This window comes from Doryrhamphus excisus, linkage group LG7, assembly GCF_037039965.1.
Source record: "Doryrhamphus excisus strain RoL-2023G ecotype Guam linkage group LG7, RoL_Dexc_Guam_v1.1, whole genome shotgun sequence".
NCBI lineage: Eukaryota > Metazoa > Chordata > Actinopteri > Syngnathiformes > Syngnathidae > Doryrhamphus > Doryrhamphus excisus.
The window spans coordinates 11,118,614-11,141,533 of record NC_136363.1 but is presented as its reverse complement, the minus strand read 5'-3'; the positions used below and the strand labels follow the sequence as shown (position 1 = coordinate 11,141,533).

Genomic DNA, 22,920 nt, shown 5'->3' with positions numbered 1-22,920 from the left:
CAGATGCCACTGTTTGGTCCAAGCGGTATATTTTCTAGCACCTTCCTCCTCAGTTGGGTGTCCCATCATCATAGCCCTGGGATACGGTTGCCGTGGCAGCACCATGCCAGCTCGACACGCCTCTGTCTCATTGTCATTGTCGGCTGCCTAAATCTGCGCCACATTAGTGAAGTGGAAGCGGTGTCCTCTTCCGTGCGTGTGTGTGTGTCAATGTCCGCCATCGGTGAGGTGAATGTCACTGTGTTGTTTGTCGGAAGCCGAGCGATGACAGGAATGTTAAAGAGCATGCGCCAGCCGTGTTTTGATATTGTCTCTTAAGAGAACGGAAGAGAACATGAGTTTTGCTATCCATCCTAGCGTTAGCGGTGTGGTTAGAATTCATATCCAGCTTAGCAGCGCGGTCCTGTCTGTTCAGTGTGTCACCATCAGGTTTGTCGCCAAGGCGACTGGACTTCTTTTGTTGAGCACTGACGCCTGGCGTGCCTCTCGCGCGTCACTCTTGTTTATTTGTTTCTGCGTGCGACTAATTTCTCCACCTTGTCTTGAAACGCAGGGCCTCTCCGCCGCCAACTGTCATCAACGCACCTGTATATAGTATTGTTTGGGAAAAAAAGGAAAAAAAATCTAATGCACTCACGTTCGTCTGACCTTTTTATTTATTTGAGCTGAATTAGGAGAGCGAGCGATGCACACGATGACTAAACGCTGCCTAAAAAGCATGGATGAGGACCTGACATGGCCGCACAGGCTACAAGGTTGTTTTTATCTTTAAAAAAAAAAAAAAAGGTTTACTAACCAGTCAAACTTAAAGATGGAAAATGTAGAGTAATAAATTGTAACAAAATTTTAAATAAAGTTATATATTGGAGATGATGCTGGTGATGTTTGTGATGTTTACATTTTTGATTTGTTATTGTTTATATAACTATACTATAACTCCCGTTCTGTACTTAGCAGCCACGTGCTGCTGCTATGTTGCTATATCTTTCCTTTCCGGGTCTATGGTCGTCATCATATTTCTCTTTTTTTACCATCAGGGGTCCCCCTACTGTGGTGGCATCACCAAAAAGCCAAAGAAAAAGCAAGCTCATTGAGTTTTAGATGCTAACTGAGCAGAAGGCTCACAAGCCTGCTGATTCAGCCTTAGAGGCTGGAATGGACTTCTAGGAGGTTAAGTGGTGTGTGGTCTGAACCAGGGCCGCTCCTCCTCAGGTGACCATGTGCCCCCCCATGGCCCTACATATGCAGTGCATGGGGGTTAATTAAGCCTAACGACGTGTCACGTGGCCAGGCTTCCCAGGGTGGAGCGAGTGTCCATCAAGGGTTTGGATCATCTCTCTCCTTTTCCACCATCCCGCTCCGCTTCTTGTCAGCTCTATCGACCGGCGCTGAGCAGATCCGTGGTAATTAAAAGTAATTGATCGGCCGCCCAGATGCAAGATTCAATCATGTAGTGCTGCACACTGGAGGTGCACACGTGTGTTACCCTGAATGCAGCGTGGCGTCTGAAGGGCTCGTTCTCACCACAATTCAGTGGGCAACGGACAAAGGTGGAATGGATTTGGTGAGTATCTGGATAAAGGTACCTTGGAGCTCATGTTGTGTTCATGTGTGTTTTATTTATTTCCATGTTGTCTTGATAATGTGTGTTTTGCATCTTCCAGGTTTTGTGTGTCTTCAAGCAGGTCTGAAACACACACACACACACATGCCCTCCTCTTTTTATTCCATATGAGTGAACACCGTAACTCTGCCTGTCCTCACTTTGCTGACGTTGCACCCCCCCCCCCAGAAGAGCGAGGCCCCCGTCCAAGCTAAGAATACAACTCATGACACACTGACATACACACCTCGGTCACTGTGTGAAATTGTGATTTTCTGTTTATTCCTCCTTGTGGGTATATTGTCATGATGGAGTGCCCCGACCTTTCCTCCCCCGTCCCCCATAAATCACAAAGATTACCCATCCCGTTTTTTGCCACCGACCTCTTTTACTCATCCCATTCTCCCACCGCCACGTCTCTCCCTTCCTGAACGACCATCAATTAAGGCTATGTCAGCGCTTTCCTTTCCCTTCCTCCCCCATCCCTCCCTCCTTTTTTTGGGCAGCAGGTCATAGAAGGTAGAAAGACAGAACACTTTTAATACCAGGAAGAGGAATGTTGTGGGAAACAGGTGGAATGCAGTGAAGAGATATTAAAGAGACACCCAGGAACTGCGGGATCTTGCCCCCCCCAAAACTTCCAATCCAATACAAAAGCTTCATGGTTCAGCACCATGGAGGACACCTGTATTATTATTATTATATTTCTTGGATGCTATGAAGTACACAACTTCATTAGGATTGACAGTAAATTTGTATCGGTCTGAAATGGGTTGTATGGCACATCACTGGTTTCCACCACTGAAAAAATCCCAATGTTAAGTCATAATTATGAGAGAAAAAGTCACAATTATGAAATATATAAATACTTATGAGAGGATTGTATCATATATATTTTTTCTATTATTACTTTTTTAACTCTGCTGCACGGTGGTGAGTGGTTAGCAAACCTCACAGCTAGGAGACCAGAGTTCAATCCCACCCTCGGCCATCTCTGTGTGGAGTTTGCATGTTCTCCCCGTGCATGCGTGGGTTTTCTCCGGGTACTCCGGTTTCCTCCCAGACGGCTGGGATAGGCTCCTGTCAAGTACCCTCGTGAGGATAAGCGGTAGAAAATGAAAGAATTAATGACTTTTTAAATTCATAATTTTAAATTTTTATATTACAATTCTGACTTTTGGGCGGCACGGCGGTCTAGTGGTTAGCGCGCAGACCTCACAGCTAGGGGACCAGGGTTCAATTCCCACCCTCGGCCATCTCTGTGTGGAGTTTGCATGTTCTCCCCGTGCACGCGTGGGTTTTCCCCGGGCACTCCGGTTTCCTCCCACATTCCAAAAACATGCTAGGTTAATTGGCCACTCCAAATTGTCCATAGGTATGAATGTGAGTGTGAATGGTTGTTTGTCTCTATGTGCCCTGGGATTGGCTGGCCACCAGTCCAGGGTGTACCCCGCCTCTCACCCGAAGACAGCTGGGATAGGCTCCAGCACCCCCGCGACCCTCGAGAGGAAAAAGCGGTAGAAAATGAATGAATTCTGACTTTTACCTTGTAACTTCAACTTCCTGTCTCATAAATATGCCTATCTCCCAATTTCGACTTTTCAATCTCGTAATTGTGACTTAGCATCGGGATGTTTTTGTTCTTGCGGTGGCTGACGCAGGCGTCCACAGAGCTTATTAGGTTATTTGGATTATTTTTTATCCAGCCTCTCTCCGTCTCTGAAGATCTCCATTAGGCACAAATTAGCAAAGGGGCATTGTGCCACGAGCAGGAAATCTTTATGCTATTGATTTTGTTGCTCGTGTTCATTGACAAGCGAGGGAGAGAGAGCAAATGAAAAGGAGCCCGAGCCCCGCTTCCTTTTGTGGGATCCTGCCGCTTGAATGACACACTTTTGCTGGCATTGAATAAGATGTTGCTCCTCCGTATTGATTGTGTAGCTTTGCTGCTGATCCGAGATCTGCCTCTCACTGCGTCTCGCAGTTTCAATTCATTTTGGATATGTGCTAACTACGGGATAATAAGACCTTCGTCCCGAGTCATCTTTTCAAAGCCGATTAGCCTCACATTAAAGACGATGGGAGGACTTTTCAGTTTGACGACCATCAGACGTGTTATTGAATAATAGATGAGCACCTTCGTCTTCTTTATCTTCCCTCTTCTGCATGTCCTTGTCTTCTTCTCCTCCCATCTTCACTAGAGTCTCTCCATCCTGGCTTTTTTTCCCCCATCAAGTTCCCAGGTGAGAACTTTCTTCCTGGAGGTTGTCCCTGCCTTCCTGGAGGTTGTCCCTGCCTTGGAGTTTGGATTGACATTTCATCACACATCAGATAAAGCTCGGCTCACTAAATCCACATTTTCTCGCCGCCTTCAATCCACAGGAGAATGCGTCTCTCTGGGTCCAAGCCCGCTTGCTGCTTTGAAGCGTTCAGATGAAGTCCTTGGAAACCGCGTCCACAAAGTTGGGCGCCGACATGAGGATGGAGATGGTGCATATGATGTTGAAGACGCTGAACGCCACCAAGCACAGGCGGTCGATGACGGCGCCCGCAAACTTCCACTGGTCGGCCACGCACTCCGCCTCGTCCTGCTCCCTGAAGCGGTCCGCCAAGTAGCGCACCTCCTCCAGGATGGCCTGAAGCAGGGGGTCCCCGTGACCCGGGGCCTGGCACAAGCCGCCCACCCCGCCTCCAAACCCCCCACCGCTGGAGACTGTGCTGGGGCATCCTACAGCGTCTAAGTTGGGGCTCGGGGAGCTGCATAAGTGGGGCGGCAGGTGCGGAGGCGGACTCCGGGGTCCTGCGGGGATGTTGTTACTCCTCTGGGGGGCGTCGGCGAGCACCGAGGGCTCCTCCATCGGCTGGAAGCCCATGTAAAGGAGGTTTCCGTTGTTGGCGCTGGTTTGGAGGTGCGGGTGCGCCGCGTGGAGGGGGGCGAGGTTCTGAGGGTGCAGCTGGTGCAGGGTGGGGTCGGCGTGGTTGGGGATGCTGCCACTGTGGGAGCCTGAGGAACAGCGGCGTAGGTGGGGGGCGCAGGGGGGCCTCTCGGGTTTCTCCGCCTCACCGGGGCGCTTCATTCGCAGGAACCACGCCACCCACTGGAGCAGCACCAGCTTCACCTGTGGACACAGAACACAGCAGCCCTTGAAAGGAGACCAGAGGCCAGTGCTGGAACATCCATCCATCCATCCATCGTACTATCCAATCGTAATAATAATCGTATCCATCCATCCATTGTACTATCCAATCGTAATAATAATCGTATCCATCCATCCATCCATCGTACTATCCAATCGTAATAATTGTATCCATCCATCCATCGTACTATCCAATCGTAATAATAATCGGATCCATCCATCCATCCATCGTACTATCCAATCGTAATAATCGTATCCATCCATCCATCGTACTATCCAATCGTAATAATAATCGTATCCATCCATCCATCCATCGTACTATCCAATCGTAATAATAATCGGATCCATCCACCCATCGTACTATCCAATCGTAATAATAATCGGATCCATCCATCCATCCATCGTACTATCCAATCGTAATAATAATTGTATCCATCCATCCATCCATCGTACTATCCAATCGTAATAATCGTATCCATCCATCGTACTATCCAATCGTAATAATCGTATCCATCCATCGTACTATCCAATCGTAATAATAATCGTATCCATCCATCCATCGTACTATCCAATCATAATAATAATCGTATCCATCCATCCATCGTACTATCCAATCATAATAATAATCGTATCCATCCATCCATCGTACTATCCAATCGTAATAATAATCGTATCCATCCATCCATCCATCGTACTATCCAATCGTAATAATCGGATCCATCCATCCATCCATCGTACTATCCAATCGTAATAATAATCGGATCCATCCATCCATCGTACTATCCAATCGTAATAATTGTATCCATCCATCCATCGTACTATCCAATCGTAATAATAATCGTATCCATCCATCGTACTATCCAATCGTAATAATCGTATCCATCCATCGTACTATCCAATCGTAATAATAATCGTATCCATCCATCCATCGTACTATCCAATCATAATAATAATCGTATCCATCCATCCATCGTACTATCCAATCGTAATAATCGGATCCATCCATCCATCCATCGTACTATCCAATCGTAATAATCGGATCCATCCATCCATCCATCGTACTATCCAATCGTAATAATAATCGGATCCATCCATCCATCCATCGTACTATCCAATCGTAATAATTGTATCCATCCATCCATCGTACTATCCAATCGTAATAATAATCGTATCCATCCATCCATCGTACTATCCAATCGTAATAATCTGATCCATCCATCCATCGTACTATCCAATCGTAATAATAATCGGATCCATCCATCCATCCATCGTACTATCCAATCGTAATAATAATCGGATCCATCCATCCATCGTACTATCCAATCGTAATAATAATCGGATCCATGCATCCATCCATCGTACTATCCAATCGTAATAATTGTATCCATCCATCCATCGTACTATCCAATCGTAATAATAATCGTATCCATCCATCCATCCATCGTACTATCCAATCGTAATAATAATCGTATCCATCCATCCATCGTACTATCCAATCGTAATAATCGTATCCATCCATCCATCCATCGTACTATCTAATCGTAATAATAATCGTATCCATCCATCCATCCATCCATCGTACTATCCAATCGTAATAATAATCGTATCCATCCATCCATCGTACTATCCAATCGTAATAATAATAATCGGATCCATCCATCCATCCATCGTACTATCCAATCGTAATAATAATCGGATCCATCCATCCATCCATCGTACTATCCAATCGTAATAATAATCGGATCCATTCATCCATCGTACTATCCAATCGTAATAATAATCGGATCCATCCATCCATCGTACTATCCAATCGTAATAATAATCGGATCCATTCATCCATCGTACTATCCAATCGTAATAATAATCGGATCCATCCATCCATCGTACTATCCAATCGTAATAATAATCGGATCCATCCATCCATCCATCCATCGTACTATCCAATCGTAATAATAATCATATCCATCCATCCATCCATCGTACTATCGAATCGTAATAATTGGATCCATCCATCCATCGTACTATCCAATCGTAATAATAATCGTATCCATCCATTCATCGTACTATCCAATCGTAATAATAATCGTATCCATCCATCCATCGTACTATCCAATCGTAATAATAATCGTATCCATCCATCCATCGTACTATCCAATCGTAATAATCGTATCCATCCATCCATCGTACTATCCAATCGTAATAATCGGATCCATCCATCCATCGTACTATCCAATCGTAATAATAATCGGATCCATCCATCCATCGTACTATCCAATCGTAATAATAATCGGATCCATCCATCCATCCATCCATCGTACTATCCAATCGTAATAATAATCGGATCCATCCATCCTTCGTACTATCCAATCGTAATAATAATCGGATCCATCCATCCATCCATCGTACTATGCAATCGTAATAATTGTATCCATCCATCGTACTATGCAATCGTAATAATTGTATCCATCCATCGTACTATCCAATCGTAATAATAATCGTATCCATCCATCCATCCATCGTACTATCCAATCATAATAATAATCGTATCCATCCATCCATCGTACTATCCAATCGTAATAATAATCTGATCCATCCATCCATCGTACTATCCAATCGTAATAATAATTGTATCCATGCATCCATCCATCGTACTATCCAATCGTAATAATAATCGGATCCATCCATCCATTGTACTATCCAATCGTAATAATAATCGGATCCATCCATCCATCGTACTATCCAATCGTAATAATAATCGGATCCATCCATCCATCGTACTATCCAATCGTAATAATAATCGTATCCATCCATCGTACTATCCAATCGTAATAATAATCGGATCCAACCATCCATCGTACTATCCAATCGTAATAATAATCGGATCCATCCATCCATCGTACTATCCAATCGTAATAATAATTGTATCCATCCATCCATCCATCGTACTATCCAATCGTAATAATAATCGTATCCATCCATCCATCCATCGTACTATCCAATCGTAATAATAATTGTATCCCATCGTATAGTAGTACGGCCAGCTACCGGACACAAGAATTCTATCTGCCACGACTCTTGTTGCCCGGGCTAGTTAGCTTCCTCTGTGGTAGTAGTAAAGCGTGACGACTGAATCACCGTCGGTAACATTCTTCAAACCGGTCCCGAACCACCAGTTGAGAATCCCTGCTCTAAAATATAAAAACATGTTCACTTCGCCTAGTTGTTGATGGACACACGTCCCGATACTTTTGGTGAGAGGAAAAGTACAAAAACGCGTTGCAGTGAGTCTTCCACCCACTTGAAACAGCAGCATGACAGGCGTGATGAGTCACTGCAGAGGCAAAGAGAGCACCTGGAGCATCTAAATATACTTGCTAACGCCTCACCCATTTGGGCATGTTTCCTCCATTGGGGTCGTGATGATGGTACTGCAGCACCACCACCGTGGCGATGACCGACATGCCAACGATGATCATTATACTGGCAAAGTACTGACCTGTACAGGGAGGAAACATACAACACATTAGCACATTAGCACTTTTCTTTGTGTCACCTTTATATGCACGCCCATCGTTTTTAGGCTGTAAAGGAAGTAATTAAGTGTCACATTGCTGCAGTGTATTCCATAAAACTATGAATAAAGGTGAAATACTGCCAGAGGCCGTATAAAACATACAAATATGTCACCGGAGACCAGTATAATTCCAACATACTTAAATCCTTGCAGCAATCAGCTGAAAACAGAACATAAAACCCAAAGCGATGAGCTAGCATGAGAATGCTATTTACAGAACATTCTAGCACAGGGGTCTCAAACTCGCGGCTATGATATGAAAGTTTAATGTTAGTGCTACCCGCCCGAGTTTGATATGGATGCTGTACGGTATCATGACCGCCCCTCCACGGTCTACTTCTACTTTTATGTTGACCTTTTTCAGTGGGACAGGTCTCCGAGGCACATTCTTTCCCTAGCACTGTCATGATGGGGGCAGAGTCTTTCGTCCTCGTCTCCTCCTCTGTGGCATAAAGTCGTCCAGGCATCCTCCAGGTCTACCTTGTCCCTACTAGCAAGTGCCTAATTGATCGCCAACTGGAAAGGCAACAGCCTATTATTTGTGAGTAACCTTGACTGGGATTTGAACCCCGGTACCCTGCACCATGAACCTGCCGTGCTACCAGTGGAGTTAGCCAGCTGGCAAACAGCTACAATGTTATAACGGAGGTGAAGAGTACAATAGGTGCTGGATCTGGCGAAATAGTAAAATGACCATCAATTACACCCCGGTCCCCTGCACCATGAACCCTCAGTGCTACCAGTTGAGCTAGCCAGTTGATGATGATGTATAATCAGTCCTACTTTCGGACATGATGTATAGTAAGGCATTTTTGTAGACATGATGTGTATAGTAAGGCATTTTTTTCAGACACGATGTATACTAGTAAAGCATTCTTTCGGACATGATGTATAGTAAGGCATTCTTTTGGACATTATGTATAGTAAGGCCTGTTTTTCGGACATGATGTATAGTAACACATTCTTTTTGGACATGATGTAAAGTAAGGTATTTTTTTCGGACATGATGTGTAGTAAGGCATTTTTGTAGACATGATGTATAGTAACGCATTTTTTTCAGACATGATGTAACGCATTCTTTTTGGACATGATGTAAAGTAAGGATTTTTTTTCGGACATAATGTATAGTAAGGCATTTTGTAGACATGATGTATAGTAAGGCATTTTTTTTGGACATGATGCATAGTAACGCATTTTTTTCGGACATGATGTATAGTAAGGCCTTTATTTCGGACATGATGTACAGTAATGCATTCTTTCGGACATGATGTATAGTAAGGCATTTTTTTCGGACATTATGTATAGCAGGGGTCTCAAACTTGCGTCCCGTGGGCAGCGAGTTTGAGACCCCCGCCTTAATATGAACGTTAATGTTAGTGCGGTCCGCCCGAGTTAGATATGGATGCCGTATGGTATCATGTACCCAGAAATGACAGCCTAAAGCTGTCTGCACACTGGACACAATTGACGCGATTTTGCCTCGCCCGTACACGAGCGCCAGGATTTCCAGGCAGGAAACCAACTCCAGGCATTTATTTCAGCTGCTAAGTGCCTGTCCACCTGTCTCTGGTGAGTACAGCGGTGTTTGTTGTGTCCAAATCAATGAATAAGTTTGCTGTCAATGCGCTGAGTGGTCCAACAACAACTCCAACATTGTATTAGCAGTAGAAGCTACAGGCTTATGACGCTGGGTACAAATGATTGGCAGGAAATGATTTGGAATAAAACTGTAAATACAAATCACAAGATAAAGCATCTCATCAAACATGTGGTTAAAGTTACGACGCTTCTCCCAGATGGAACTGAGTACGATGCTAACTTGCTAATTGGGTCAAATTGGGTCAAATGATTACGTTTCATTAATGTTCATGTTAAAGGTTAAATAACTGTTAATACTGTTCATGTGGTTTCTTTGCTCTGTCATTATTATTATTGTATTTATGTATTACTGATTGACTTTCTTTATTCTTGATTTATTTTTATCATCTTATTTTGTGTAGAAAAATAAAAATGAAGATATTTGAGAACAGTGGAATGTTTTATCAGAGCTTTTCTTGTGGCAAACCGGAACCAAAGCACTGAAAAGTGGAGCATATAACAGAAGCAAAAGCATTGAAGACACTTTTTAAATTCTGTTTTTAATAAATGCATTTTTGTTTTGTTTTTTAACCTGATGCGGCCCAGCTTCACCCAGACCCAAGCTCCAGTAGCCCCCAGGTAAACTGAATTTGAGACCCCTGTTCTAGCAGGACGGTGGGATGTACCATTAATGGGAAGCCATCAGCATCCTGTCAGAATTGACTATGAGCTTTCTTTTTTTTGTGAACATGATTCTGAAAGATGGATTACAATGGAGGTGATTTGACCCTGTGACCGGTCGATTCCCCAAAATATGGGACACATGGATTAAAGGGAAAAAAATTATGATGGTGAAAGTGAGATGCACATAATATACTTACATGGTCATCAAGAATGTCCAAATACAATGTCAAACTAATTAATTAAGCGACCAACTGCATATGGAAGATATTTTTTTATAATGCACATGGGCCAACGGCGCTCTTATTTTGAAGGATGGTCACGGAAGTGTGTTCCGTGTGTGTGTGTGTGTGGAGAATAGCTGAGATTAGCTTCGTTCAAAACTAAATCTGCGACAACACGTCGCAAGTCGCCATCGGGGACTATAAAACCTTCCTTACGTTGTTCAATGTTTATGATTTTGGGCCACGATTGCGGTCTTCCGAGTAAATACTTCCACGCACGAACGCTAGCTTTTCATTCATCTTATACATCCGCTTCATAGTATATCAACTCGACTTGTTTATACCGGTAGAAATCAACGCTAGTGTTGTGTTCATCATGGAGAGAAACCCTACCTATTAGCGGGACAGAGTCCGACGTGGCCGGCATGATCTCCGCCACCAGCAGCATAAACACAGTCAGCGAAAGCAAGACGGTGATCCCTAAAAGACATAAAGGTACAGAAACACACATGAGTCTTCCCGCCTGGTGAGCCGAGGCATGTTTTGATAAACGGCTACGGCTCATACGCTAAATTGCTTTTTGACATAGTGTAATGCTTTTGGAGAGCGGCAAAGGCGGCCATTTATTTTGTCATCTCCCGCACACACACCATTTAAAAAAAAGTGCTTGGCTAGCATAAACATCCTGATGAAAAGATGTTCCAGTCAACAAGCAGCCAGATGAAATGAAGGCCTTTTCATTAATGAGCCCACACGGGATAAAGCACAGCATCCATTCAACAAACAAGCCAACAATTATTCTTTTTTTTAAGGCTTTTTCATCTGAAAAGGTGCCCTTGCCGACTCCTTTGTCAAGCCGGTGACAGTCTGCTCCTGGTGGGCGGGGCCTAATCAATTCACTAGCCTTAATAACATCAATAGGCCCATTGGCTGTGCGTGGGAAGCACACTAACAGCAGCATTTACAACATATAGGCACTCACATATGGACTAAAAATACACTTATATAGCCTGCCTCTTCATTATTAGTTGTTTCAAATCAAAAATAAAAAGCTTTAATGACTATCATTACTGTCTATAATAATATACTGTAGTAATACTGCCATTAGCTGGCCACCAGGACACCGCCTCTCGCCCAAAGACAGCTGGGATAGGCTCCAGCATACCATCGGTTCTGAGGACAGGAACAAGAAGCGGGATATAACTTTCCCACTTTTGGACAGATTTAGTAGAGATACTCAATTGTTTTAGGCCACCATTAAATTTACACAAGTACACACAATCTACACTGCTAAACCGCTGCTCAAGCTCTGCAACCATTCTGTCCACTGGACAGTCATCAATTATATCATAATCATTATTATATTATTCATTAGCCTATTATTATTACTATCATCATTATTCTTCTTCTGATTATTACTACTACTACTACTAGTAGTATTAGTAGTAGGCTAGTATTAGCCTGCTTATTGGCTTGCTTATTAGCCTGCTTTTGCCCTATTATATGATATTTGTCAGATTTTTTTGGTAAAAAATTTCAAATCAATAATTTTTTTTTGAAAAATAAAGTAAAATAAAAATAAAAAGCTTTAATGACTATCATTTCTATTTATAATAATTTATTGTGATTTATTATTACTACTACTAGTAGTAGTAGTGGTAGTATACTAGTAGTAGTAGTAGTAGTAGTAGTAAATACCTGCTTTTGCCCTATTATATGAAATTTGTCAGATAATTTTTTGGTAAAACATGTAAAATCGTTTTAAAAAATCAATAAAAATATCAAATTATTTAGGGCTGAATCCCCCCTAAAATAAAATAAAATAAAATAAAAAGCTTTAATGACTATCATGACTATTTATAATAATTTATTATTATTTATTATTACTAGTAGTAGTAGGCTAGTATTAGCCTGCTTATTGGCTTGCTTATTAGCCTGCTTTTGCCCTATTATATGAAATTTGTCAGAGATTTTTTGGGTAAAAAATTTAAAATCATTAAAAAATAAAAAAAAGCAATAAAAAATATAAAACTATTTAGGGGGGCTGAAGCCTAATATATATAAAAATATAATATATAAAAATAGGCCTAATGACGCCACTGCCGGCCACCCTAGTGAGGATAAGCGGTGTAGAAAAGGGATGGATGGATACTATACTAATATATTTTCAAGCATAAAAAATGCCATTCATGTTTATCAGAGGCCTCAGAAAAGTGTGTAATATGGTATGATTGTAGAAAAATAGCATGGCTGTATGCTAACCGTGTTTGTATGCCCAGTAAAGTGCTTTGAAGACATAATTGCCTTCATTTAAACGACATGAATAAGTCATCCATTACACGCTGCGTTCAAGTGCTGCTTGTCTAATAAGTTGGATTTTTAAAAAGTCACTCAATTATTCATCTAATCCCGTTTCTGTCATCTGAACAACTTCAAACTCGCAGCCTCTTGGAATCGGGCTCCCACTTTTCCCTCCTCCCTCACCTTGCCTCCTTTCCTCGCCTTGCACACTCCCTCCTTAATCTCCTCTCCCTTTTTCATCCCCCTCTTCTCCATTTCCTGTGACTGCGTTCATTTCAGTCTCCTGTTTGAGACTTTTAGGCTGATATAACAGCAGGTTGGCACCACAGGAGGGTGGGCGAGAGAGAGAGAGAGAGAGAGAGAGTGAGTGTCCCAGTTGGAGATTTTGTGTGCACACCAAAAAATATCTTGTTGCTGACTCTGTAAGTTATCTGCAGTTTTTTTTGTGTGAAAGTGTGGGAGGTTGTGTCTCCGCTTGCATGTGTGCAGAGCTCCAGCATCCAGGATTTAGTCTGAAGTTGGAGAAAAAGTGGAATATATTCCAATGCACCCTTTTCTTGCAATGTGAGCGTCACGGCGCCTGGGTTGCTATATTTCCTCAAAGCTATTTAGGTTAAAAGTGTGGAGCCCAAACCTCCACCAGTCAGGATCTGGATAATCACCTTGGCTCAGAATTGTTGTGCTGGAGCCTATCCCAGCTGTCTTGGGGCGAGAGGCGGGGTACACCCTGGACTGGTGGCCAGCCAATCACAGGGCACATATGGACAAACAACCATTCACACTCACATTCATACCTATGGACAATTTGGAGTCGCCAATTAACCTAGCATGTTTTTGGAATGTGGGAGGAAACCGGAGTACCCGGAGAAAACCCACGCATGCACGGGGAGAACATGCAAACTCCACACAGAGATGGCCGAGGGTGGAATTGAACTCGGGTCTCCTAGCTGTGAGGCCTGCGCGCTAACCACTCGATCGCTGTGCAGCCCTTAATTAATAGTTCATTCATTCATTCATTTTCTACCGCTTTTCCTCACATGGGTCGCAGGGGTGCTGGAGCCTATCCCAGCAGTCTTCAGGCGAGAGGCGGGGTACACACTGGACTGGTGGCCAGCCAATCACAGGGCACATATAGACAAACAACCATTCACACTCACATTCATACCTATGGGCAATTTGGAGTCGCCAATTAACCTAGCATGTTTTTGGAATGTGGGAGGAAACCGGAGTACCCGGAGAAAACCCATGCATGCACGGGGAGAAGAGCGAGGAATCTTGTTCGTCTTCAGTTTTCTACTTAATCTATCCATCCAATATCTATGTATCTGATCAAACGTATCCATCTTTGCTTACCCAGTGAGATCTTCTCCCCAGAGTCGGCAGGTAGCACGAAGATGAGTAAGGTCATAGAAGAGAGGAGCATACAGGGGATGAGCAGGTTGAGGGCGTAGTAGAGCGTTCGCCGTCGTATGGTTACAATGAAAGTCACATCCGGGTATGGCTCCTTGCAACAGTCGTAGAAAACCTCGTTCCGGGTGCCGGGCACTCCTGGAAGTGGATGAAAGGTGAGGAAAAGCCTCACTGAGGAACTAGAGTATATGTCTGGATGTTCTTGACAAGCTCACCTATGAGGTCCCACTCCCCGTTGGCCATGTAGCCCGACACGTCGGCATCGTTCATCTGGAGGTCGAGCAGCCAGCCATCGTACGTCCACGAGCCGAATTTGAGCACGCATTTCTGGATGTCGAAGGGGAACCAGCGCACGTCAACGTTGCAGGTGCTCATGAAGATGCCTGCAGAGATGTCGAATTGGGGATCAATCTTGATCGGCCTTGATGCTCATTAGAGGGAAGAACCCTTAACATCCTGTTAGACCAATGAATGACTGAATGGAGATAAAAATGTCATCCAATATTTCTCTCCAAGAGAGGAGAAATATGATCTCAGGGAACTAACTAAATTTGAAACACTTCTATGCTAGGACTACGTTATGCTAGCCATAGCATTTCAGTATGTGGAATCAAACTATGGAATGGATTGGGTAAGGACCTCAAACAATGCACAACGATGAGCCAATTCAAGAAACAATACAACCAGTTGATTAAAAAAAAAATTAATTACCGACTTCCTCTAAATTAAATTAAATTAAATTAAATTAAATTAAATTAAATTAAATTAAATTAAATTAAATTAAATTAAATTAAATTAAATTAAATTAAATTAAATTAAATTAAATTAAATTAAATTAAATTAAATTAAATTAAATAGGATCTCAGGGAAGAAGTACATTTGAAACACTTATATGCTAGGCTGTTGATGTTTGCTAAATACAAGGATGAAGAGTCTTGAACCAGTCATAATGTACTTCGGTACGAGGTGCATTATTAAAAAAAAAATACCTTAAACTGTATTATGGAAAGCAGGAAGTGAACAAATGTAACAGTTACTGATTGTAAAAGTACCAGATGGAGGGGTAGGATTTAATAAGCTTTGCTTCTTCCTACTCCTTTTGGACATGTGGAACTGTGAACTCATTATGGGATGCACTCAATTGTAATCTGATGCATGTTCAAATGAAATTAAACCATTACCATTACCATTACAATTACCATAAATGTTGTTACAATAAATCACATAATGAGGTCTGGGAAGACTCTGTGGTTTGGCGTTTCTACTGACACTGTCACTGCAACCCAGACTGTAGATTACCTCCACTCGGTAAATATGGACCTATGTTTACGGAAGTCCTCGGGAGCGCTTGGGAGCGTGACCAATCACAGCGGGAGGCGGGGAATCCATGGGAAACCGGCTGGAAGTCTGTATAGGAATCCTTCTATACGGGTTATAGTGTGTAGCTGCTCGTCCACAACTCATTGTAGGTCCCCTTTAAATGGGACTTGCATCTCATTACATTTTGCAGGGGTGCACCGAATCTCTGCCTGCCAGCATATTTTTGGCAAGTCAGGAAGAAGATATCCATCTTTAGTAACCTTGAGGCAAGACTCCCAAACAACACTCATTGGCCATGCAAGCACAGCTCCCCGAATAAAGCTCCATCTTTCTAAAAGGCCTCTTTTTCCCCGCCGTGGCATTTGGAGGCCTGCCGTCGGGATGAAGGTGTGTGCTTGCAAATGTCACCTGATTTAGATTACAGCTTGCATGAAATTACAACTTTTGAACCAAGAGGTTGTCCAAGAAAAGAGAAAAGGTGCACGCTGTTTGCAGACTTGTTGCTTTAGGAACGGACGATGCTGAAAAAAAAAAAAACACGACTATGGCACAGCGTTCCCACCACCTTTTTATTTCCATCAGCTCCTCTCTCCTCTAATTGGCCCTGATCCTAATCACAGCAGCCAGAAGCTGTATTTACACACAGCAGCAGCAGCCTATTAATAAACATGGCGGAGAACTGATAGCCTTCTCTGCCTGCAATGCACAAGTTTTACTTCAACACCGCCATGCCGCAAAAAAAAAAAAAAAACTCCTAGGGAGCGATTGTCAGTGCGCTCTAATCCGCCACGCAAAGACACAACACTTTAAAATCGCAGGACGGCAGCTCTGTGGAGTTCAGACAGGAAGTGGATGAAGGGCTATTTATAGGTGTTACTCTCAGCCACGGCAATGTAACAGTGACGCTTTTTTATGGCCATGAAATATTAACCTTGGTGTGTACAAGCTGGGGGAGGGCGGTTGGGGGGGGGCATGCGGGGAATGCTGAATGACACACTGACGCCGCATCCCTCGCTGGGAAGATGAGCGATGGAGTGATGGGGATGGAGAGGAAGAAGGAAGGCGTTTGCCAGCCACAATGACAAGGAGGAAAAAAATCTTACTGCGACAAAAATACGGCGAGGAAAGAAGTTGTAGGTTTTCGAAAGAAATGAAATTAAAATGTTAAAAGAATCCAGTTGTCATAGTATGTAAAAAGTAATATTAACAGAAATTATAGTCATATTTTGAGAATGAAGTAACGTTCAAACAGGAAGTCCTATGACAAGGAAATAGCTGTCATGTCATGAAAAAAGCAAAAGCAAAAGAAAAACGCTCTAATGGGTGAACACTAGGGGGCGTCACAACACACTTGGATGACACACAAGGTTTGGTCTCCGGGAAGGAGATTTTCAACATAAATTTTAAGGAAAAGTAGAAAAAAATAGAGTATATATATGTGTGTGTGTGTGTGTGTATGCTAGCGGCCCCCGCCTCCACCCTCTAAGACATATGATCCACATAAGAGCTCACTCCGTTCATGCCGTTGTTCTATGGAAGGCACTGAAGGAATACAGAGGGTGACTATCCACTTCATTTTCATTTACTGCGTGATTAAGTCATTAATTACCAGGTTATTACCTGTCAACATGGACAATCCTAACCTGAGAATAATGTGGAATAATCCTATTAACAGAAGGAACAATTCCATATCATATATATATATTTAGAAGAGCATGTGACCCACCTGGAGGTAAATACTCAGCGTAGCCGCTGGAGTTGACCAGCACGTTGGTCTTGAAGGTGGAGTCAAAGTCGTCATCTGCACTGAGGAACCACAGGGCGCTTAGATCCAACACCTCGTACCGTGCACCGTTAGCGTGCACGTTTGCGTGTGTATTTCTTACCTGTTGTACAGCAGGATGTCTGGCGTCCAGATTTGATCTGCTCTGAAGCGGAGGTTTTTAACTCCGGGATGTTCGCTCTGGTTCCACTGGAGATAATGGTCGAACCAGCTCTTGACCATAAACACACACACAAACACAGGATGTTCAACAACCTCCTGTTTAGTGTTTTTAGTCTGCTGCACATACATACAAGATTATTCAATTATCTTTTTTAGTATTAATTTGGCCGAAAAATTATGGCCTGGCAAGAAAAATACTCACTGGACGGAAAATTAGGTACACAACCTAATGAGGTGTAAACTTCAAACAGTTAAAATAATGCATAAGGCTAAAAATAACCATTCATTCCTTTTTTACAGCTTATCCTCACGAGGGTCTCGGGGGTTGCTGGAGCCTATCCCAGCTGTCTTCGCGTGGCCAGCCAATCACAGGGCACATATAGACAAACAACCATTCACACTCACATTCATACCTATGGACAATTTGGAGTGGCCAATTAACCTAGCATGTTTTAGGAATGTGGGAGGAAACCGGAGTACCCGGAGAAAACCCACGCATGCATGGAGAGAACATGCGAAATCCACACAGAGATGGCCGTGGGTGGGATTGAACTCTGGTCTCCTCGCTGGGAGGTCTGTGCGCTAACCACTAGGCCACTGTGCAGTCTGAAAATGACCAATTAGCTAAAAATGTCATCCAATACTTCTCTACAAGAGAGCAGAAATATGATCTCATGGAAGAAGTACATTTGAAACACTTCTATGCTAGGACTACGTTAAAAAGCCATAGCATTTCAGTATGTGGAATCAAACTATGGAATGGATTGAGTAAGGACCTCAAACAATGCACAACGATGAGCCAATTCAAGAAACAATACAAGCAGTTGATGTTTGCTAAATACAAGGATGAAGAGTCTTGAACCAGTCCTGATGTGCTATATATATCACTATATTGACACGTACCCATTATGTCATTGGATGCTCATATGGTCATAAACAACCTTAAACTGTATTATGGAAAGCAGGAAGTGAACAAATGTAACAGTTAGTGATTGTAAAAGTACCAGATGGAGGGGTAGGATTTAATAAGCTTTGCTTCTTCCTACTCCTTTTGGACATGTGGAACTGTGAACTGATTATGGGATGCACTCAATTGTAATCTGATGCATGTTCAAATGAAATGAAACCATTACCATTACCATTCTCATAGGTCCGATACTCAATGTTCTCTTTTATAAAGGCGTCATTTTGTATTGGATGTCATGTTATTGTGTACTTAACTTTGCGGCCAGTGAGAAGTTTAACAGCACCACAAACCTCTCGGGGGTCCTTACCATCCGCAGCCACATGTTTGAGGTGAGCACCTGGTTCTTTTCGTCCTGAAAGCACCAGAAATCCAAATAAATTGCCCTTTCGAGGCCTGACAGGAGGTGGAAGTTCTCAAAGTTGGCTAACCTACCACATCCATGAGCTGGATCAAACTGAGCGAGAAGGTGACAGTCAGGGGCAGCGAGTCATTCCCCACGGGTCGCTCCATGCGGTTGTAGTCCTTCAGGAGGGTTTTCAGTAGGTTCCTCTGGTGAGGGCCCCCTGAGGACACTGCCGGACACAAACATTGCGCTCGATGAAGTGGTCTTTGTGAAAAAGAGGGATGGAAGACTCACAGGGAACGCTGGAGGTTGGCAAACAACGTCTAATTAGTGGCGCTTGGAAATCTCATCAGGCTGTTATTGGCACTAATGATGCTATAATGAGGTTGCTTTCATACGCTGGGAAGTAGCGCTCATTCCGTCTCGAATTCATCCTCGCCTTCTCAGAGATTGAAAACACTGAAATGAAGCAGGCCAGGGTGGATGGACAGGCACTGTGGTGCACAAAGTTCTTTAAATGGCAGCTTTTTTGTTATTTACTCAACTGCAGAGAGTACTAGGTATATGTTTGGGGTGTTTTTGTTGTCCAAATCCTGAACTTCTCCACTTTCCACGATAGAGCGCAGCTTTACAGATGCCACGTCTGCATCCATTCATGCCTGTGACCCCAGTGTGTAAAATAAGTTGGCTTCTATTTGTGGCGTGGTGTTTAGTCGTGTGGAGGCTGCTATTTGAGGAAATATTGGATAGTAACTAAAACTCATACTGATAATACTGATAAAACTCATACGGAGAAATATACTAATTACAAATTTAGATTTCTCCTTCATTCGCCTTTGATTAAGGTACGGCCTTTAGTAGATTGGAGGCCACTATTTGAGGAAAATGTGAATTATACTCATGTACTGTATCAATGATATATCATTTCATGTTTATATATATATTACATCAAGCATTATCATTTTAAATGTGAATTCATTTTAATGAGGTGTGGCCTTTAGGAGAGTGGAGGCCACTATTTGAGGAATCAAGCATTATCATTTTAAATTTGAATTCATTTTAATGAGGTGTGGCCTTTAGTGGATTGGAGGCCACCATTTGAGGAATCAAGCATTATCATTTTAAATTTGAATTCATTTTAATGAGGTGTGGCCTTTAGTGGATTGGAAGCCACTATCTGAGGAGTCAAGCATTATCATTTTAAATTTGAATTCATTTTAATGAGGTGTGGCCTTTAGGAGAGTGAAGGCACCTAGAAAATTTGTGTATACTTTAATTATTAAAAAAAACATATTTCTAGTATGTATGAGCTTGATGATGATGCCATACCAGTTATATAAGTTGCGGTGCGTACCCGATTTAAAGCACAATGCCCGCTAATGTAAACCTTTATTTAAAGGCACGGAACACGCGAATGAACATTTCTTTTTCAAATGGAATATACCGGAGTGATCATTTGCATCCAGGGTCCTTTGGTTACCTAGGTAACTGATACAACCTCCCAATAAGGTTAAGAGAAGGGCTATATGTTTCAAAAAGAAAAGAAAATAGGGACTATTTTTGGATGCTTTTCCCCCAAATATGAATAATAGTTGCTAACTTCTGTTTACGTTATGACCTCAAGCAACATACAAGAGGTTGTCAAGTTCATGTCTGCGTGTCATCTCTTGACAGAAGCTGCAGCAACACGTCCTCCGCACACACACACACACACACACACAGGCAAGATGGAATGGTGGCCATCCATACATGTCATCCAATTGATCCCTCTGCATGTGGGAGGAAGACCGCAAGGCAGACGACATGCAAAGGCATCCCACAATCATCAGAGAGCGATGTCAACATGCAGAGCAAACAGGTGTGACCCACATCCACACTTTTCCACCCGCCCCTCCTTCCTCTTGGAAAAGCATATTTCCCCGTGTTAGAACCCTGATGGCTGCTGCCCGTTTCTAGAATTCCATAAGCGCTCACCGTGTATCAAGGCGGAGAATCCTGAGAGGAGCAGAGCCGCCGAGTGCCACATCCTGCTGGAGAGAGGAGCGGGATGCTGGAGGAGAAGGAGGAGGAAGAAGAAGAGTGGCAGGCAAGCAGAAGGAGGAGGGGGGAGATGATGGGATGTGTGTGTGGGGGGGGGGGGTGAGTCAGGAAGGAAGCTGCGGGAAAGCCGCCGGTCTGCATCCACTCAGCATCAGGAGCTAAGGAGCGGATACTCGCTCACTTGCTATTTTTGCCTTCTGGTTCTATAAAAGAAAATGGAGAGCACATCGTAAAAAATGTCAGCCATCGAGGAGGGGGCGGGGGGTGGGGGGGTCAAAGATGGAGGGAGCATGGTGTTTAATTGGCCTGGTCGACACCAGCCGCCCTTATTAAACACGACACACAATGATGGATTGACTTGAGTTTGGAAAAAGCAATGACTTTCTATTGCAGGGGTCTCCAAAGCATAGCACTGGGGACACCTGCAGCACAATGCTTTTTTTTGATTGGCCCGTGGCTTGTTTACTTCCACCACATTAAGCATGAATGGCTTTGGCTTTGTTGTAATAGGAGTGACAAGCAGAAGATTTGCATAATTACAAATACAGTGTAAAATATACGTAAATACAACACAGTAAGATTGAATTGTCCCTTACATTTTGGTGATGTATTGTAGAGTTGGATGGAGTGTGGACTGGATGAAGTCGATGCTGCTGGATGGAGTGGGTGGGCGGGGTTGTCCATAGATTGAGAGCAGTTTGCCCGGTGTCTTTAACCTTTTAACCCCTAATGACACAAAAATATCTTATTTTAAAATTCTTATTTTCCACTCTAATGTACGTCAGTCAGCCTTTTAAAATTACTTCAGCTTGAAATAAAAAAAATGCATCCTTAGAATGGGGCAAAGTGGCGCCATCTGGTGGACAAACCTAAAAATAAAAAGTTGAGCAGAAGTCCAACATAAAGGACTGCATTAAGATAGTCAAATGCCATTTTATATGAATTGTTTTTCATTGAAGCATCAAATAGCGGCACGGCGGTCGAGTGGTTAGCGCACAGACCTCACAGCTAGGAGACCAGTGTTCAATTCCACCCTCGGCCATCTCTGTGTGGAGTTTGCATGTTCTCCCCGTGCATGCGTGGGTTTTCTCCAGGTACTCCGGTTTCCTCCCACATTCCAAAAACATGCTAGGTTAATTGGCCACTCCAAATTGTCCATAGGTATGAATGTGAGTGTGAATGGTTGTTTGTCTATATGTGCCCTGTGATTGGCTGGCCACCAGTCCAGGGTGTATCCTGTCTCTCGCCCGAAGACAGCTGGGCTAGGCTCCAGCACCCCTGTGACCCTCGTGAGGATAAGCGGTAGAAAATGAATGAATGAAATATACAGGGTGCCCCCACCAAAAAAAATGCATGCTTTGAATGGGTAAAAGTGGCGCCATCTGGTGGACAAACCAAAAAATAAAAAGTTAAGCAGAAGTCCAACATAAAGGACTGCATTAAGATAGTCAAATATCATTTTATATGAATTATTTTTCATTGACGCATCAAATAAGACAACTCTAAAATCCATGTGATGCATGTGGGGAAGCAGATATTGTTTTTAATACAATGTTTTTCCTTCTGTAATGGAGAAAAATGCTGGAATGACTGATAGAGGACTCCCCCGGGGAATCCGTGCATCTTTAAAAGTGTGTTCCCCATTTGTCCTCCGGGGAATGCTGATGCAGGAGCAGCAAGGCAGCAAGAAGCTGATAGACGAAGGAAGGAGTCGGGCTGGATAATAGATGACCCTATTACTTGGGACGCTTCCCCTTGGAATGGGCCGTCTCTCCCAGGAACGCCTGTTAAGACTCT

The 22,920-nt window shown here is 43.1% G+C and overlaps 1 protein-coding gene and 1 long non-coding RNA gene across 4 annotated transcripts; one reads left to right on the top strand and one right to left on the bottom strand.

Moving 5' to 3' along the window:
* Window positions 1-523: 523 nt before the first annotated feature.
* On the bottom strand, window positions 524-21,155 carry chrna11 (cholinergic receptor, nicotinic, alpha 11). 3 transcript variants are annotated; one of them, XM_078792090.1, is made up of 10 exons: window positions 21,058-21,155; window positions 19,173-19,312; window positions 19,031-19,092; window positions 17,715-17,824; window positions 17,555-17,629; window positions 14,724-14,891; window positions 14,452-14,646; window positions 11,191-11,277; window positions 8,127-8,236; window positions 524-4,722 (listed from the first exon to the last, which is right to left on the bottom strand). In XM_078792090.1, the coding sequence occupies exons 1-10, from the start codon at window positions 21,107-21,109 to the stop codon at window positions 4,033-4,035; spliced, it is 1,689 nt and encodes a 562-aa protein (XP_078648216.1). In that variant the 5' UTR covers window positions 21,110-21,155; the 3' UTR covers window positions 524-4,032. The 3 variants fall into 3 exon arrangements, with proteins under 3 accessions (XP_078648216.1, XP_078648217.1, XP_057902932.1); XM_078792091.1 differs by having other exon boundaries at window positions 17,555-17,634; window positions 19,048-19,092; XM_058046949.2 differs by lacking the exons at window positions 19,173-19,312; window positions 21,058-21,155 and having other exon boundaries at window positions 17,555-17,634; window positions 19,031-19,041.
* On the top strand, window positions 10,940-21,170 carry LOC144899535 (uncharacterized). Its single transcript, XR_013627715.1, has 3 exons — window positions 10,940-11,292; window positions 20,758-20,941; window positions 21,040-21,170. It is a non-coding gene; the product is annotated as an uncharacterized LOC144899535 (long non-coding RNA).
* The last annotated feature ends 1,750 nt before the right edge of the window (window positions 21,171-22,920 follow it).